The 18,016-nt window shown below is 44.4% G+C and overlaps 1 protein-coding gene across 17 annotated transcripts in view; it reads right to left on the reverse strand.

Moving 5' to 3' along the window:
* Positions 1–18,016, reverse strand: part of CELF4 (CUGBP Elav-like family member 4) — a 705,933-nt gene that overhangs the window by 64,777 nt on the left and 623,140 nt on the right. For 16 of the 17 annotated variants that reach the window (XR_003571384.1, XM_027885287.1, XM_027885249.1 and 13 more), the window contains 3 exons: positions 17,557–17,700; positions 7,034–7,181; positions 1,700–1,849 (listed from right to left, as the gene is read on the reverse strand). Coding sequence is in view for 16 of the 17 variants with exons in the window: in XM_027885287.1 (XP_027741088.1) it covers positions 1,700–1,849; positions 7,034–7,181; positions 17,557–17,700 (442 nt within the window). In the remaining variant the exon portion in view is untranslated. The remainder of the gene's footprint in view (positions 1–1,699; positions 1,850–7,033; positions 7,182–17,556; positions 17,701–18,016) is intronic. The other variant, XM_027885278.1, reaches the window with a different exon arrangement.

Raw genomic sequence — 18,016 nt, forward strand, 5'->3', positions numbered from 1 at the left:
AAAGCTCAAGTCATTAAGATTCATCTAGAAGGAACATCTTTTCTCTGATTTCCACAGTAATGGATCGTGCAAGATTAGCTAAAAGGAGCTAGATAAACCAGGAAAAAAGATAGACACATAAATGGATGAATAAACAGAGAGATGATAGACTGGCAAACAGGTAGATACTGAAATAAATGGACAGTAGAACAGATGGCTATGTTTATGCAACCTTAAAGACAGCGTGCTTTCTCGGTGCTGTGGTTGAGCTCACCGAGCATACTAAAGGCTCCTTGCAATCTTCTGGTGCCTTCACAAGACTCCAAAATCTCTCCTGCCCTTAAGCTGCTACAAAAACATATATACATGGCTATAACTTTTAGTGGAGTAAGTCCCTTGATTTCAATTCTTCTTAGAGTTGAACTCACAGCTATATATTTGCAAAGTGTTTGTTAGGAGGAGGATAATTATTTGTCAATACTTAGGTAAGGCTCTTATATTTCTCTGTTATGTGGTATTTTTCCTTGTGGCTCACAGAGTCCCCTGTGATGATGACTCTTCTGAGTTTTTAGGACTGGCTGAGATCGAAAGAATTACTTTTTTTCTCTGAGGTTTTGTGGGCTTTTTGGCTGGAGTATCTGACTCAGTATTTGATTTCCTAACAGTCTAGATCAATCTGTGAGCGCCCCAGGGTAAAATATTTCTTTGCCAGCTGGTGATTAGGATCAATTAGTAACATTTACTTAAATTTTTATTGCTATGATTGTTACTATTAGTATGTGTACAGCAATGGTAAAAAATACCCTCCTAGCAGAAGAAGGAGAGGGCTATCTCAAATCTTCAGAATACTGAAAAAATGTAGATGCACATGAAGGGATGGCAAACTCCTGAGTTCTTGGTGATTACAGCCTAAGACTGTCCATATCTTTGTAAACAGAGGCAGATATGTATCCTTTAACCTCCCTCCTTCATCCATGACTGCCAGTGCTTGCAAAATCACTCCTTCAGTGCTGGCATCTTTGAGCTAACGCACAGTCTGAATTCTAGCAGCAGTTCTCTGGCAGCGAGACACAGAAAGGTGAACCTGAGCCCATTCAGTGGCTATATTTAATGGAGTTTAGTCTCCAGGCCTGGTAAGGTAATAGGATTGGGATGCAGTAAGCAATTCAGAGACCAATACCTGCTCTCTGCACACATGAAGCAGTTTTGGTCAGCAGACATGTGGACCCTTTGGACTCGTCCTCTAGAGACATCTGGCTGCAGGGGAATTCCAGCAGGAGTTACCAATGGTGGGTGCTAGCAGGTGCAAACAGGCTTAGCACACCTCCTTCAAGGCCAACCAGGAGCAAGACCCTTGGGTGTAAAGCTAGGAGAGATCTACCAGCATGAACTTGTCAGGACTCAGCTGAATTTTTAGCTGAAGCAAAACGTGCTGGTTGTCCCGACTATATTCACCAGACACACTATCCAGCAACAGAGCACTCAGATATTCAGTACCAAATTTTTTCACCTCCAACATGCCCTTGATGTTTATCATCCAGATTGAGCTGTTTAACTGCTGTAGTTGCTTAAGACCTAAAACAGCAATGCTGGAGTGAGTCCTGATGGTGTGAGGCATAATCCCTCTGAGGTGTCTCTTGTTGGACAAAGCCTATGGATGTGGACAGCCTTCCCTAACACTGAGGGAGCAGGTTGTGGGCACAGCGTTGGTCTGGCTTACCTGGATAAGGGTGAATGCCATTAGCAAACACGGCTTCTGCAGCTGGCTGCCCATTAGCCTGCGGCGGGAGGCCGGTGAAACCATTCACCCCAATTGGAGATGGGATGCTAGGCACAGCTGGTGCAGTTATGCCAGGAGGCGTGCTTCCACCTGCAAACAGGGAGGACACAAAGTCAGAGCTGGGGAGTACTGGAAACAACAACAGCTACCCGGGGAAAACTGCTGACACAACAGCTGTGACCACCAGACAGAAACCTCCTGATAATCCAAGAAATGAAAAATCTCCCAAGCTGTTGAGCAAATGGACTGCTTGCCATTGCTCTTCTGTTCAGAAATCATTTAAGAAAGGCTTGCAAATCTTTAAATAATTCCCAGCCCTACCTTTCTACAGCAATTCTTCTCAATTTCCCTTTGGAGCTCTGTGCATGTACCGACTTCCAGGACTACTCTGTCTGCAGTCTCTCAGGATATACCTCTCACGCAAACTCATTCTGAACCTTCTCAACACTAGGGATCCTTAAAAGGCTTGGCAAGTTGATTTGCAGCCTAAATGTAGCCAGTGATACTTTTTTTTAATGTCACTCTTTGGCTCAAACTTGACTTTATAGAGTTTTAACAGATTTCTCCCAATGAACAGGGTCAAATTTTGGGCTAGCTTTGTTCCTATCATGGAATCATACTCCTTTCTTTCTTTCTTGATGCATCCTGGGACTCCAATGCTGTGATTTCAGAAGAAAAAATTAGTCTTTGTGGTTTGGGTGGGATCTTGTCACACACTGATAGAGAATTCTCAAATTTCTGGAGGTAGAATCATATCCCTCTGCTATCTCATTGTCTGCTCCTATATCTATGTTTAAAATAACTGGACAGTCTGTTCTTCTTGTGACATATTCAGGATGGTTTTAGGGATGCTGAAATAGTATTTTTTTCTTGCTGGCTGTGTGTGGGATGTTTAACTATCTTATCCTCAGCAATATCTTTCTGTGTCAGGGTATACTACTGGTAGAAAACACGATTTTTGCAGTAACCTCTTTCTTAAACCAATTGCAGATATTTTCTTCACCACAACAGCATTCCATGATGGGTAAGTCCAGTAACACAATTTAATGACTGCTTAAATCTGTGTTGGTGCTTTAAGAAAGCCAATGCAGATGCATGAGGTGTTTTAATATGTTCAGATTTGAGTAGCCCAAAAACCAGGCAGTATTTCAGCTCATTTCTTATACCCTGAGCAGACAAGCTGCTGCTTCCCCTTTGCTTATTTAAATGGTGTTGGCCTTTAAAAATGCCCTCTGTGGAGGTACAGGGAGCCAGCAGTGGCAACTGAAGTCCAAAGGCAATGCTCTTAGCATATGCCATCAGCTTGCAAATCACAAAGGCTACTTAAAATTTCAGTTGCTTTTCTGGATCTCTCCTTTATTTGCATAGAAAATGTAAGTAATTTTTTTTCTAAAATTGCAACAAGGGATTTGTGCTTGCTATTTTGTGCATGTCTAAGGAAGTTTAGGCATATTCATTGGAATTTTTTAATTTTCTTCTTATAAAGAACCCCCCTGGAGAGGTCAGATCTGTAGCTGGAGTAAAACTGGCATAATGCCACTGCAGAGAACAAATGGTGGTGGTGGATGCCAGTTGTGGATTTCATCCCTCGTTTGAGATCTCTTGCTGCAGCTACACCAGGTGCAGATTTACAACACAGAGGGAGGGAGGGAGGGAGAAGAGAAGGAAGGAAGCCTAAATGAAATTTAATTTCTAGCCCCTCTTTGCAGTTAACAGGGTAGCAGATTCACTGCCAGACCCACTTTTCACCCAGATTGTAGCAGAGATGGGAGAAATGTAACACCTGAACCAAACTTCCAGAGATGTTAAATTAATTGCCTGACAATTACAGACTGTGTGTGAGATAAACCTGAGCCTTGATGGAGATCTGTTAAAATGACAGCAAACAGCATTAAATTTTTTATGGTCTGAATTACCCACCGGGACTGCCTATCATCATCCACACTGACTGCAGGCCAGCAGGTGACTAGATTAAATAATCTAACTTCTGCGTGGCCACAGCCAGGTGAGATGGACACTGTCTCTCATCTGTTAGGTATGGCTGGATCCAAAACTCTCTGAGTTTGTAGGTCCCATGACCCTGAATGAACTCATGGCCATATCCCAAGGAACCCTCTCTCCTAGAGGTGGGACACACAGGAGACCAGCTGGATTAGGAGGCCCAAAGATATCAGCATAGAGGCTGAGCCAATAATTCCAACGCCTCTAGGACTCCTGGGTTACCAGATTCTTTTTTTCTAGCACAATTTTTCTTTTGCTTAGGAAAGATCAAAACACTTTCTTTTTACTTTTTCAATGTTCCAAACACTTTTTCTGATGCCTGTTTTTTTTTTTTTTTTTCCAGAGAACTTTGAAATATTTCATTTTCATTCCAAGGCAGAACAAAGATATACTTCAATGACTAGAAATCCTGCTATGAAGCAGAATGATCATTTTCCATTTGGCTTTCTGAATGCTAACAAAAGCCAGCAGGAGAATTCATGTTAGGCTTCAGATATCTCCTGGCCACTCAGAAATTGCTGCTAGTGTAGCAGGCTTGCTTGCTCAGAAATTATGTGAAACGTTTTCTATGCATCTTATAACATGCTTTGTGAGTGTTGTAGTAATACAAGGAGTAATTTCAAAGTCTAAACATTTCTCCTAAGGAATAATTGTCAATGGATGTTTCCACAACCCACCACAGAGGTTTTTCATGAAGGAAGTTACTCATTCAAGGTAAATCTGCAATAATACCAAAGTGAATAGGCTCTGTGATTGAAAATATGTCATTAGGAGAGTGCAAAATTGGCCACCAAGAAAGACATCAAGGGATCGTCTAAACCAGCATCTTATTTTCAGTAATGACCAGTCATGGGTGATCCAGAAAGCATGTAAAAAACACGAGTTTCCTCTCCTGTATTCTGACAGTCAGGGTTTAATAGTCCCCTCATCCTGTCAAACACTGGAACTGGCGCTGCCTGGGGAAGTGATGGAGTCACTATCCCTGTAGGTATTTAAAAGATGTGCAGACATGGTGTTCAGGGACACGATTTAGTGGTGAACATGGCAGTGCTGGGTTAATGGTTGGACTTGATGATCCTAAAGGTCTTTTACAACCTAAGTGATCTAAGATTCTGTGGCTCTGAAAGACACTGGTCACAGCAGAAGAAGAGCAGGAGTTTATACCTAAAAAGAGCTAGGATGCTTTTTGTGTGCTGGATATCATGGTAGGCACATAATTTGGCTGTTTTACAGGTGTTTTCACATCTATGTCACAGAACTCACTCATTTTCAAGACTTATACGTATTCAAAAGAGCTTATTCTCTTTTGTGGTGGGTCCATCACAAACTACTGCCTAGATTCAGCTTTCCAGGCCCTGACAACATTTGAATTCCAGGCAGTCTTTGTTTGATGTTCTCTCTGCTCCCACCAACACAAAACAAATCTAGCTAATGCAAATATGATAATCTTTCCAGCAGTGGTTTAAAGGGTGCACATATAATTAAGCCACTTTTCTATTTGGTTTTGCAGGAGCTCCATCGACTCCTTGTTCATACTTTTATCATTGTGTAAACATATATTTTGAGATGTGTGGTATAAGACTTTTGAGTCAAGTGCTTTTCCTTGGGTCTCCATAAGTTCGTATAGAATGAGATCTGTCTTTCTTTCTCTCCCTCTCCCCCTCACTCACTTGTATTCTAATACAAGCAAAGGAAAAGATAAGTATATGATCCAGTAGCCGCTGATGCTCTTCCTAGCTACAGATTGCAGAGAGATTGTGCGTGCAGTCAAGGAGATTTCCTTTGGCAGATAGGGTAGCACAGCTCAGTTCATTAGGAATGGCCCCCAAACCTGCATTGCTTTGGTGCCTTAATTCCCTGCCATCCAGTGTTTCTCAACCACCAAGCATCTTTCCTGACTACTTTGCAAGACGGCACTTTCCAACTCTGGGGCTGGTGCAAATCTCTTTATATTCAGCAGTGAAGCTGCCTCTTTCCTCTCTTACTGCTCTGCTCTGCCCAGCACTGCCTGCACTATAGCAGGCTCAGACACATCTCACTCCTTGCATGTCTTGTCCCAAATCTTTGTAAAGCTGGTCCTCTCCAGGCCAGCTGAATGCTTCTAGGTTCACACAAGGGCACTGGTATGCCATATCTCTCTGAGTACAGTCCCCTTCCCTGTACCTCTCACAGAAACAAGATATGTCACCCCAAGTACCCTTTTATCTCAGCCTGTCTCTTAGAAGTGGTCCTCTGAAGACGAACCTTTGAGACCTCTGCTCCCCTATCAGACTCTGGTATATTGCAAGGCTTTCCAGATTCTGACCTCTTTGGGGCCAAACCACTTTGCTGCTTCCCTACTTTACTGCTATTAGGCCACATACCACTCCATGACTACCAGCCCTGATGATTCCTTGACCTATTCCTTCCCAAATGATATCTCTGCGCTTCAAGGCCCAGGAAAGACAGACCCATTTCCATCTTCTCAGCTTATTTCTCAGCCCACAGAACTATATATTGCAACTCCTACAATAGGCTTTACAAAAGGGATCCTGGCAGCCCTTCACTGACTACCTGTCTCTGCTCCAGCAGCCAGAAACCCTGTCACCAAAGGCCTTCATTTGAGATAGCACCAGATATCTTCCCTAAATACCTACTGTCCTATCTCATAATAGGGGAAAGGCTTATGCGTTCCAAAGGCTAAACCTCATCTTGTTTATGATAATGCATCTCACCACCAACCCTATTTTGTTTGTCTTTGGACCAGCCTGGCTGTGGCAGCACCAGCACTGACCAGCTGGACACATATATGCACCAATAAACCAGTTGCAGGGCACTGCAGGATGTTTGTGGCATTTGGAGGGTGCTCGGAGATAAAGAGAAGTTGTGTACGAGGTAACACTGATGAGGAAGTGCCACAGAATCATAGAATGGTTAAGGTTGGAAAAGACCCCTAGGATCATTGAGTGAACCAGCACTGCCAAGCCCACCACTAAATTATGTCCCTAACTGCTACATCTACAGGTCTTTTAAACACCTCCAGGGGTGGACACCCAACCACTACCAAGGGCAGCCTGTGAAAGAGAAACCTTTTCCAATACCTAGTCAAAGCCTCCCATGGTACAACTTGAGGCCCTTTACTCTGGTCCTGTCACTTGCAACCTGGGAGGAGAGACCGATCCTCACCTGGCTGTAGGTGGCTATAACAGAGAGCTAACACATCCTGACAGGTCTCCTCTGGGATGTGTCCAGGCCTGCCCGCCCTTTTCCCTCTCCGCCCCTCTATCCCCTTACCTGAGGTTGGTGTCATGGGGGCGGCTGCCAGGCCGTTCATGTTCAGAGCCGCCATCTGCTGCATCTGGGCCGCGGCAAAGGCTGCCATGGGGTTCAGGTATCCGCCCTGCGCCACCGAGGCCATGATCGCGGCCTGCTGCTGCATCAGCTGGAACAAAGAGAGCAGGGAAAAAATATCACGCGGTCACTGGCAGGGCAGCCTGTTCCACCGGCCCCAGGGTGTGGGCCCGGTGAAGGTGTGACGCGCCCTTCTGTTTTAAGGTGTCAGCACACCATGCCTGTGGAACCTCCCCAGGCCTGGCCTTCCTCCTCACCACAGGAGCTGGAGGCAAATGTTGTCTTTGCAGCTTGGGGTCTCTGTGGTCCCCACCCCCACCATGAGTTCCTCCAGCGTGGAGGTCTCCCGTGAGCTGGACACAACCCTCTGACTCCCTGCTACTTCTCTGATAAGAAGGGCAGAGAGAAGACTTTATACCCAGAAAAGACTATCTACCTGAGGAAAGAGGTTTCATGGCTTACATTGCCTAAAGTTCTGGGAAAGCCCTGGTGGTTAGTGATGGGAGACTGGTGTATGTAGGGAAAGGGGATTCCTTCTCCAAAGCAGCAAGCCTGGCTAGTTCTCTAGGGATAACCTGATTTGTTTTCATCTGTCAGGGACAAAAATCACTTTTGCTGATGCTGCTAGGAAGCCTCTGGCGGGTACAGAGCAAAACCATGACCAAACCTTTTGACCAGATTATAGCACCTCTTTCCAAAACAACCAAGCAGAGACAGAAGAGCTGTACAAGAGGAGGAAGCTCCCCTACTTTAACAAAATTAGTATTGCTTAACAGGAAAACCCCTTTCCCATGGTTTTGGTCTGGGCTGACTTTCTCCATTAATTTTTTTTCAGAAAGTGTTCAAAATATTGCTTGTTTCAGGGCGCCTAACAAAAGCAGAAATAAGGAACCCAGGCTATACTTTCAGGCATTCTGGGGGTAAAAATTTTAGAGCAGAAGGCTGGTGAATGGTTGTACATGCTGGAAATGCTTCTTTCATTAAAACCAGACTTTGTTATCATGATGTTACACTCCAAACCTGGAACACAGCTGGTGCAGTTCATGTGTACATTATGGCTGCAGTGGGCTTATAAAGCGAAGGATAAGACAGCCTGGTTGAAGCTGCCTCTTGTCTCCTTCCCTGGAGCTGTACAAGGAGCCAGACAGGGTACGTCTGAGTATCCAATCCCCAGCAGTGACCAGTGGTGGATGCTTAGAGAGGGTGTGGGGGAAAGAAGACGCACAGAGAGTAAAACCTCACTCTACACCTTGCCCAGCCTCTGGTAATTTGTGCGTTGATGATAATAGTGGAGAAGAAAAATGTTTTTCTGTAGTCATTTTAGAAGTGACTCATGTCTGTGCTGTCTCCAGAATTGGAACAACTCTGTTTTGCTGCTCTCTGCCATTTCACTCTCTCTCCCATCAAGAAATCACCTTCTGATGCTGTTCTTTAAGCACATGGGACATGCTTCTCAGTATTAAACAGATCTCAAAAGTCATGGCAAGAAACACACTTACAGCTAAAATTTCCCTACTGTTCGCTAACTGAAATAGCAGCTAAATTAGCTATTCATACACATATGTGCTAAAATACGCACTAAATTCAATGAATGCCTTGAATGAACCCCTGAAAATGAACTGCACTCATTCAAATACTGAAACTTGTCACCATCAGTAAAGGGTGCTCTGTTACTGGCCTGCTGAATAACCATGCACATGCTGTGTAAACTTGCTTTCGTTTCTCCAGCAACAGGCAACACAGGATACCTGCCCTACCATGTAGGAGTGCCTTCAGATCTACAGATGAAAAGTGTTGTACTGGAGTTGAGTATTATTATTTTTTGAAGCCTAATGCAGATTGGAGGCAAAGTGGTGGCTTTCCCTTTGATTGTTAATTACCCTTTTTTAAGACACTTTCACATTTTAATTAGTGATATCCTGTTCTTTGTAATTACTGATGGAGTGATTAGACAATCTTTTCTATTATAGCACAATGCTGATTCTCCTTTAAGGAATATATTTGTTTCTAGACATTATTTGGGTTTATTCTGCAGAGAAGGTACTGAGCAGATGATTTTAGAAAGTATGCCAATGAAGTGAATGAGGAAGGGGGAATCCATCCATCTTTAACACTGGATTGACTCCAGCACTAGGTGTGCTGACTCATATCTCATTTGCTGTGCTGCGTTTTTTTACCCAGGACAGAGGAGGATATAACTGGCTGGTTACAGAAATGATGGCCAAGATCTGTGCCTATAGGATCTCTGTAGCTCTGCAGATCCAAGTAACATCTCTCTGAGATGGATGCAGTTGCAAGGGCTGGGGACATTCCCAGTCTGGCCCTTGATGAGTTTTCTCTGCTCTTCTCCACAGGTGACCAGAGCTGCATGAACAAACCCACCTCAAAACAGAGAGTGATGTATGGCTGATTGCGTGTGTTCCATAGTTAGTCTTGCTGGCATATATCAGCCTGGTGTTTTAACCAGAGACCTTCTAGAGCAGGCAGAAGACTATGCTTTTGGCATTTCCCACTGTCAGGTTCAGTAAACTAAATACAGATGGGGTTTCCTGTAAGCTGGTCACCCATCATAGTTGATGTGATAACAGGCAGAGGAATCTAGGCCAAGATTCATCTCTCTCTTCTGCACCCAAATGCCTCTGGGCAGGTGGATTGCAGCTTTAATTCTCCCTGTTGACTGGATGTGAAACCTCAGTTGATTGGTTCAGCTGCACCTACCAACACAGTCAGATGAAATCATTTCCACCCCTTACCTGGCCCTCAGCAGATATTTTTGGAACTTGGTTCACATCCATTTAAAAGAACGATATTAATCCTATTTTTGTGTTTCACCTATGCTGCTGAGAAACAGGGCTCTATCTAAAAAGTTGCTGCATTGGCAATAGTAGTACAAATGATTCTACGGCTCCAAAGAAAATCTCCATTTTGCACTCAGCAGAGCTAGGCAGTCACTTGTGACATTAATTATGGCTTATGCAACTTTTTTTCCTGCTTATGGATGTCTCTAAGCTGTTCAGAGTTAACAATGGCAGGTGCTCCTCCTGTTTGCAAATCAGGTAACCTCAGTGTGTCACTTCTTGTGCTTTTGGAGGGATTATAAATTTGCACTGGAAGGTGCATGTTTGCAGAGTATGCCTTGGCTACACGCATGTTCATTTTTGCGTGTAATGTCATTCATGCCCTTCTGTCACAGACCTTTGGAGAGAAGAAGGTATTTTCTCCCTCCTTGTGAGAAGAACTAAATGTTCCTAATCTACTGATCTGTGCTGAAGGTACAGGGTTTGCAGCCTAAAGCCTGATGGATTTCAGTGAAATGGTCACTTAAAACTGGCCATACTCCCACAGAGACTGAATGACAACTGTGAGGAGCAAAGAGGTTAAATTTAGCTTAGGGTTAAAAAGCAAATGCAGTAAAAATAAGGTCTTAAGCTGTGATTTGGGAAACTAGATCAGGTGCTTCTGCTGCAACAGACATCCTGCAGAGAGCAGTCACTCAGTTTCTGTTATGCTCAGTGCTCCGTGGATGTCCTCTCCAAGATGTCCTAGAGACCTGGCATGCTGAAAAAGGCTGGAGCCCTTCATACCATGACCCAAAGGGCACAGACCTCACCACAGTCTCTGGGGTAACCTGGGGTTACCTGGAGCTGGAAGGAGTAGAGCGTTGCACATCTGAACACAGATGTGTACCCCAGTTTGCAGCCATGTCCAAAACACATCTGGACATTTCAACTCTTGCCAACCCTTCTGTCTCCCTTCTAAGGTCACAGATCTCATTCATACCCGTCCTGATCTTGTTGGGTGTGCTCAGGGGTAAAGGTTAAGGGGAAAGAAGAGGGAGCTCCCACCCAGCCCAGTGGCTGATGGTCAAAGCCTGACTGAGTACAGTGGCATGATGCAGGTGGGAGGACAGGAACTCAGTCACCTTGGAAGAAGTTGACAGCATAAGATCTACCTCCTCCCCTCCCAGAATGGCTCCAGGGAAATTTACAAGAGGAGAGCAAGTCCTGTAAGGGTCACCAGTCTTCCTTATAAAACCTCCAGGGCATTCCCAGTGAAAGTCACCCTACTCCTTCCCCAGCTCCCCCGGAAGACAAATGTCCCATCCACTCTCTTTTCACTTTGAAAGAGACCCAGTGTATGGTCCCAGTTAATAAGACTGTAGAAAGTGAGGCAGTGACCCCACCAGAGGCAAATCAATAGCAGCAGGGCCCCTGGGTATTGTGTACTTTAAAATATGCCATTTGAAATGCAGATTTTCCCTGTCTGGGCTGGGGCTACAGAGCACTAATCAGGAAGGCAGCAGCCTTATTATCTCAAACTGATCCAAGGGGACGTAGAGGAGCTTTTCCCTCCCTTAGCTGAAAGGACGTATTTCCTTTTGCTTCTCTTACTTCCTTGGCATGACCTTTGCCTCAGCATTTAGAGCTTTTTCCAATCCATTTTAAAGATTCATTCCTTCTTTCCTGCTATCTTTTCTTTTGCTCAAATATTTATCTTCTGAGGAGACCAGGAGATGACACCAGACAGGTTCCTACCCTTGGACAGCACCTCAAGAGATAGAGAACCTGTAGTCTCCATCCCAATGCTTGAGAACTGATGGGGCAGCTGGAGAGGTGCTCGTAAAGCCATCCAGACCATGGGAAGGGGTGGCAGTGATGGTTGATCAATAGAGGGAGATGGAAAGATTTGTCTCACACATCTTTTTGCTACCTTGAGTTGCAACTGTACTCAAGGGCAATAAATGCTCTCCGTTTTCTTAGAGGAGGAACAATTGCGTGGAGAGACGAAGGAACTTTCTCAAGGTCAAAAACTCCTGCTAGAAACAGGACGAGAATGCACAGCCTGCCTTCCCCAGCCTCCAAAAGAAATGCATGTGAAAATGAAAAGGGGAAGAGGAGAGAGGGGGATTACTTCTGATGAGCTCTGTTTGAAATAGCGTGATCATTGCCCTTGGAGAGGTCTTACTCTGAATGATGTGATGACCTTCTCCTTTTTTTTCAGTGTTGTTTTCCATTCTTATCTCTGAACCACATGATGTTTTGTTTGACTTTTCATATTCTTCATTCAGTAATAATAATAAAAGTAATAACAGCATCCCACACTTCCCACCTCTAACAATCTATATAGACACTTAGCTAATGAATCCTCATGGTAACCCTGTGATAGAAAGAGGTAAGTAAAGTGATCAATCAAGCAGCAAGAGGACTCATATTTGGTAAAATCACAAAATTGACAAATTCATGTCTGGTTTACCTAACTGGCCATCAGGCGATAAAACAAAAATATCTTCCAAGCCTTCAAACTGACACAAGAAAATTGGTAAAAAAACCAGAATAGTCTTTCATACATTTTTATTGTCTTCAAGAAAATAGAAATTTGTTTTGAAAGGAAAATTTAAATTTAATTAATTTTTTTAAAAAACCCCAAACAAATGTACAACACTTTTATTCATGTGTCTTAGTGTCTTTCTGAAGTCTGATACACAAGAGTTCAAGTTTCTAATTTCCTGTGAGCTGTGAAAAAAAAAGAGCCTAAAAAAAATTGTGAAGAGAGCCCAAATGTGAGCATTCATTATTTCTGAATTACCAGGGAGCTGGTGGTCAGAAACATGGTATTAGCCCATGCTACAGAGTATTATGGCCTCAATATAGCTTCCTCTCCTGGAAAGGATCAGAGCAAGTGATTTGCATACCAGGTAGTATTTACCAAATATACTATCCCATTTTGGCAATTTAAATGTAATAACTATTATATCCAGAAGATAGCCTATAGTCAGTAATTTTCCCCTGATTTCATAGGGCTAGCTGATTTTTTTTTTTTAAGTATCTTTCCAAAATAATTTCACAGTACAAATTGAATAATTTAGGAAGAAGTGATCCTTTCCATCAGCACTACCTCAGATCATTTAGCAGAAATATCCTTTCATCTCCACAGGAGCTGGACAGGGAGGTAGAAGGGGATGCCTAGGCTTTTGTGGTCAGTATGGTAGTCACTGCTGCTCTAACTTCCCAAGAAGACCAGTTATGATGATGACTGGTAGCTCTGCTGTGCTGGACATTCCCAGATTTGTTACACTTTTTGTCTGAAGCTTGGGAGCAGCAGCCTTTTGTACTTTTTCAGAGTGAGGGGAGCCAGGATTTACTGATGGGAAAAGAGTTGCTCCAGGCCAGAGAGCAAATGTTAGCATTGCCTGTGTTGCCTCTGTCCCAGTCTGTTTTTACTCACAGACTCTATGCCTATCCCCTGCTGCAGAGTGCAATCAGTCCCAAGGCTGGAGTTTGGCCAGAAGACCATGGCTAACACTCCCACCCCATTTTTTATGCAAACTTGATTTATGACTTTGATCTGATCTTAAATAATTTAAAAATTAAATAATTTATACTGTATCTGTCACTTTCCAAGGCTTTTTCCTTTGTTCTTGCTTTGCTCTTCTGCATTTTCCCATCTCCCTAAGCCTTTTTTGATCTGTGCACGTTTCCTTTCTGCATGGTGGGGCATCACTGACATGAAACAGCTCCTAACTACCCCTTGACACTTTCTGCACAGAAAGACCTACAGGAATTTTTGCCATTGTTGTTTGTTTGGGCCAGGACTGTACTACCACTGTTCACAGTCTGTTTTGATTTTCACTGCTTGTGATTTTGGGCTTGGCCATCCCACCTCTCACCAAGATGTAAGAAGGTGTGCTGTGCTCCTCTGAGGTGGAGTGTGTCCCTGCAGGTTCATTCCTGACTTGCAGCAAACCAAGGCAGTGCCAGCCAGCCTCACTCTCCTTCTCTCCATACTGAGTTCAGATCTATGCCTCAATCTGGCCTTAACTTAGACTGCAGAAACAGCTATCAATACCCAGCTGGTGTATATCCATAGTAACCTGACACCAAAAAGGGCTGATGCCCTGTACATGTGTGAAATAAAATAAATAATTGCCCCATAAAGGGGGAAATTAAACGAGTATGGGAAGATATTGTTGAAAAGAAAAACCCTAAAACAATGAAAAAAAAAAAAAAAAACAAACCCAAATACACCAAAACAAACACACAAAAAGAACAAACCACCAAACCCTGAAACAAATTAGTGTAGGGCCTCTGGGAGCTTTAGGAAGCCATGAAATCTGACTTGCCTTGAGCTGCATACAAAAGAGGTGAGGTGAATCTGATGTGACTTTCTGTGTCACTGAAACAGCACACAGGGCTGGTGCCAAGCTTTGTCTGGTCTGCTTGCAGGTGGCACACGAGGAGGGGATGAAAAACCACATACAGTGGAGAAGTCCCTTTGCTTCCTCATATTTTTTACCTCTGGGTCTGAGGCCATATGGCTGCTGAACCCGAGGACTGGTTGCTTGGCTGATGTGAGGCTGTCACTGCTATCAAGGTTAAAGTGGTTTAAGCTGAGGCTGAGTGGGTTGGCAGCGTGCAGCAGCAGCAGGGAGTGAACTGTGGCATAGCCAGTTGCTGAGCTGTAAAGGAGATAACTCAGAGAGAAGCTGGGGCCCAAATCAGTCCTGGTGGCAACACTGAAGGCTGTCAGTCAAACACTGATGGACTGAGACCCTCGCTGCCTCTCCTCAGTGGTGCTGCTGGGTTTGGAAACCCGCAGGTGCCCATCAATCTGCCATGTGGGTTTCTGATGCACTGGCCACCTTGATGAATTGAGACCTTTTTGCAGGAGCTAATCCAGTCACTGTGACATGCAAGATGCTTCTCTGGGGGAAAAACAGCAAGAAACTGCAGCCTATGGGACTTGGACAATGTCCTCTATGGGGACAGACCATTAGAAACTACTGATAATCTACTGTCATGGGATTGCTTGGGAACTCTTGGAGACATGAGTCAGGTGAGTAGGGGGAAAGCTGGGAGTACAGGCTACAAGTATGAATTAGAGAGCCTAATGACTCCTGCTTGTTCTGACCTTACTACCAAGCACTGAGGCCGTTCTTGCACTTGTGTTACTGCCCTACCACTGCCTGAAAACTCACGGAGGGACAGCACAAGAGAGAGCCGTGTCCTTGAGGGAGAAGAGAAAATAAATAAATGTGATCATCAGCTTTATTAGTACATGGGGAAACAAGACCAGGAGGTCAAACAATTCACCCAGTGTCACAGGAGTTGCTGGTGGCTGTGGCATCACCCATCATGACAGTCCTGATCCTGATGTTTCATCTTCCCTCCTCTTGACTTGCATTAGCTCTTTGACTCCATTTTGGGCTGAATAAAACTGCTCTCTCCCTTTCCCTCTTCCTTATCAATCCCTCCATCTCCTGCTGGCATTTGTGAGGTGCCAATCACCTTGATATATAAGAGCCAGCGGTCCGAGGTGGATTAATCAGGACCTAGGGAATGCCACAGAGCCTCGACGCTCCCTTCCTTCCCTTTTATGTTAGATTGTGAGATGAAACAGATAGGGAGGCTGATTGAGAGACAGCATCTGAGCACGCTCTGGGTGTACAGGCACCAAACAGAAATGTGATCCCATCATTTAGACAGCTCTGAACTCCCCAGGGTAATTGGTGTCACCAGCTTGTCATATCCAATGGGTCAAGATCTAAAACTTATTCTTTCCCCATTATTAGCATATTTATCAGGAAAAAAAAAAAAAGAGTATGGGTCCAATTCTGCTTTAACAGAAATCAATATGAAAAATGTTCTTTTTTTTTCAGGTGGTGGGAGCAGACCAGGAATTTTTTTCACTCTTCCTTCAGCCATAAATCCTTGCCTACTGTCATAATGCACCTGTATTATCTGGTGAGAAATGGAGGAGAGTTTTGTCATGTAAAGGAGCAGGCTTGCATCCTCTCACATCAGGATTAACCTAGGCTGGAAATTAGGATACTTATTCTTGATTAAAAATAATGCAAGAAGAGTTTTTGGACCAGAGTATCAGGACAGTGGTGTCTTTACCATCTCTCCAGCTGCCTGATCAGTGCCTGTAGAGTAACACTGAAGCCACATCTCCTGCCTGACAACCTCTGCAAGTGTTCATCTCAAACTGCTCATGGGTTGCCTCCTGTTAATCCCTGTGGTATGTGGGGGCAAAGATCCTGCATCCCTCTGCCAGGCTGCTGGCTGCTGACCTGGGCTCAGATGGGATTTACTGTCTCTTTTCCAATTCCTGCAGTCCTGCCTGGCCAGGAGGACAGTTAAACACAGACAGGCTGGGGAGGGAACAGTTCTTCTGTCATGTGAGGAAGGGAGCAGAGGACAAAGGAAGAGACAGAGATTGACTGGAATAAAAACGGAGACAGAAAAAAAGAAGTAAACCCAGAATTTTTCTAGAGAAGAATGACTAAAAAAGTCCAGAACAGCACCAAGAGGTGAACCTGGGAGGAGAGGGGGAACTTCTGTGGAGCTCTACAGCACATCCTCACAACTCTGCATGGCTCACACAAGGGTTGTACCAAGTGTTCATTGAGGTTCAGGACACTCAGAGAAGGACAGATCTTCAAGTTAAGAAGACACCATGGGCATGTGATGGGAAATACACAGTGCCAACAAATGAGAAAGAAACAGTCAGGGAAGAAAGCAAAGCCCAGTGTACTGGAGGGACTATGGGTCCATCAGAGTGTGATTCCTGAGCTGGCCCTGTAAACCTCAGGCAAGGCATTTGATCTCTCGTTCAGGAATATGTTACTCTGGAAAATGGTACCTCCCTCCCATACACAAACCTTGCAGAGTACAAGAGGGTCACATTTTGTCACCAAATAGATTAAGCACCCAGACACACTGCCTGCACATGCACTCTAGAGAAGGCAACAAAGTCATTGGTCAGTATGGTGTCTCTTGTGTCCGCCTGCTGCAGGCATCACCTCTACCTGCCTCTGAAATACCTGGCAGAGAGTCCAAATTATGTGAACCCAATCTTGCCTTGCAGGTCCTTGTTAATTGTAGCCTAAGAAAAAGTAATAATGCCAGAGATTTCCATTTCAGTGCACCATCAAAAGCCCAGCTCCCTGTACAGTCACATTTTCGCAGTGTCCAGGTTTGGTATGTACATAAGGTACCTGAAGCAAGTGCAAGAGGACTTTCTCTCAGTGTGCTTGTATCATACTGTTTTGGGGAGTCAGAACTGTACATGTGCATATCTGCTTGTCCATTTTGTTATTATCTAGCATGCTTTCATGAACATAAAATTATTTCTGTCAACAGCAGCCATTTTATCCTGTGGTCACTCCAAGGTGCCCACAACAATTCATGGTGCAAGAGGGGCATGATGACATGAGGCAGAGAATTAGGACAAGCTGAATTCAGGCTCATTTTAACCAAATCCTCAAAGGCTTGTTGTGCTTTTATTTGACAGCAATGGCTTAGACCCCACAGGAAGTGTTTTGCATGGGTGCGCACATGATCACAGTGTGGTCACTGCTAGAACTGGCTACTGCACCCCTGAGACTTGCCTGTGAGATTCCCCTGTCTACCCTGGATATTATTCCCAATTCCACGAACATGCATAGAGCCGGTGTCTATACTTACTGCCTGTGCATAGGCGCCATAAGCCCCAAACTGGATGGCCATGGGGTTGAACATGCCCATTTGTCCTGCCATTTGCTGCATGCGCCTCATTGTACGCTCCTTGTCCGTGTCTGCAAACTTCACCACCAGGCTTGAAGAGGCTCCCTGTAGAACAGGAAATAAAAGGACACAGAAGAGGGGGTGAGCTAGATACACACTTGCTCACCAATCCATACATGTAACACAGACTTGGTACAACAAAATTCTGCTGGAGTTGATTTTTTTTCCATGCAAAATATCAGGGTTTTGAATTTGACCCTTGCAAGGGGCTGAGAGCATCAGGAATGAAGTAAGGGACCCAGGAGGGTGAATGACAGTGGCCTGGTTCCTAGTTTCCCCCACATTCAAGCTCCTAGCCTGTCATTCATGTTCCCTCTGCAAAAGTTTTTGCTTTATTCTTTCAACCTTCAGGGCCAACAGG

The sequence above is a fragment of the Empidonax traillii genome, unplaced genomic scaffold, assembly GCF_003031625.1.
Source record: "Empidonax traillii isolate 1590-97213 ecotype Southwest subspecies unplaced genomic scaffold, ASM303162v1 scaffold10:size5872457, whole genome shotgun sequence".
In the NCBI taxonomy this organism is placed as follows: domain Eukaryota; kingdom Metazoa; phylum Chordata; class Aves; order Passeriformes; family Tyrannidae; genus Empidonax; species Empidonax traillii.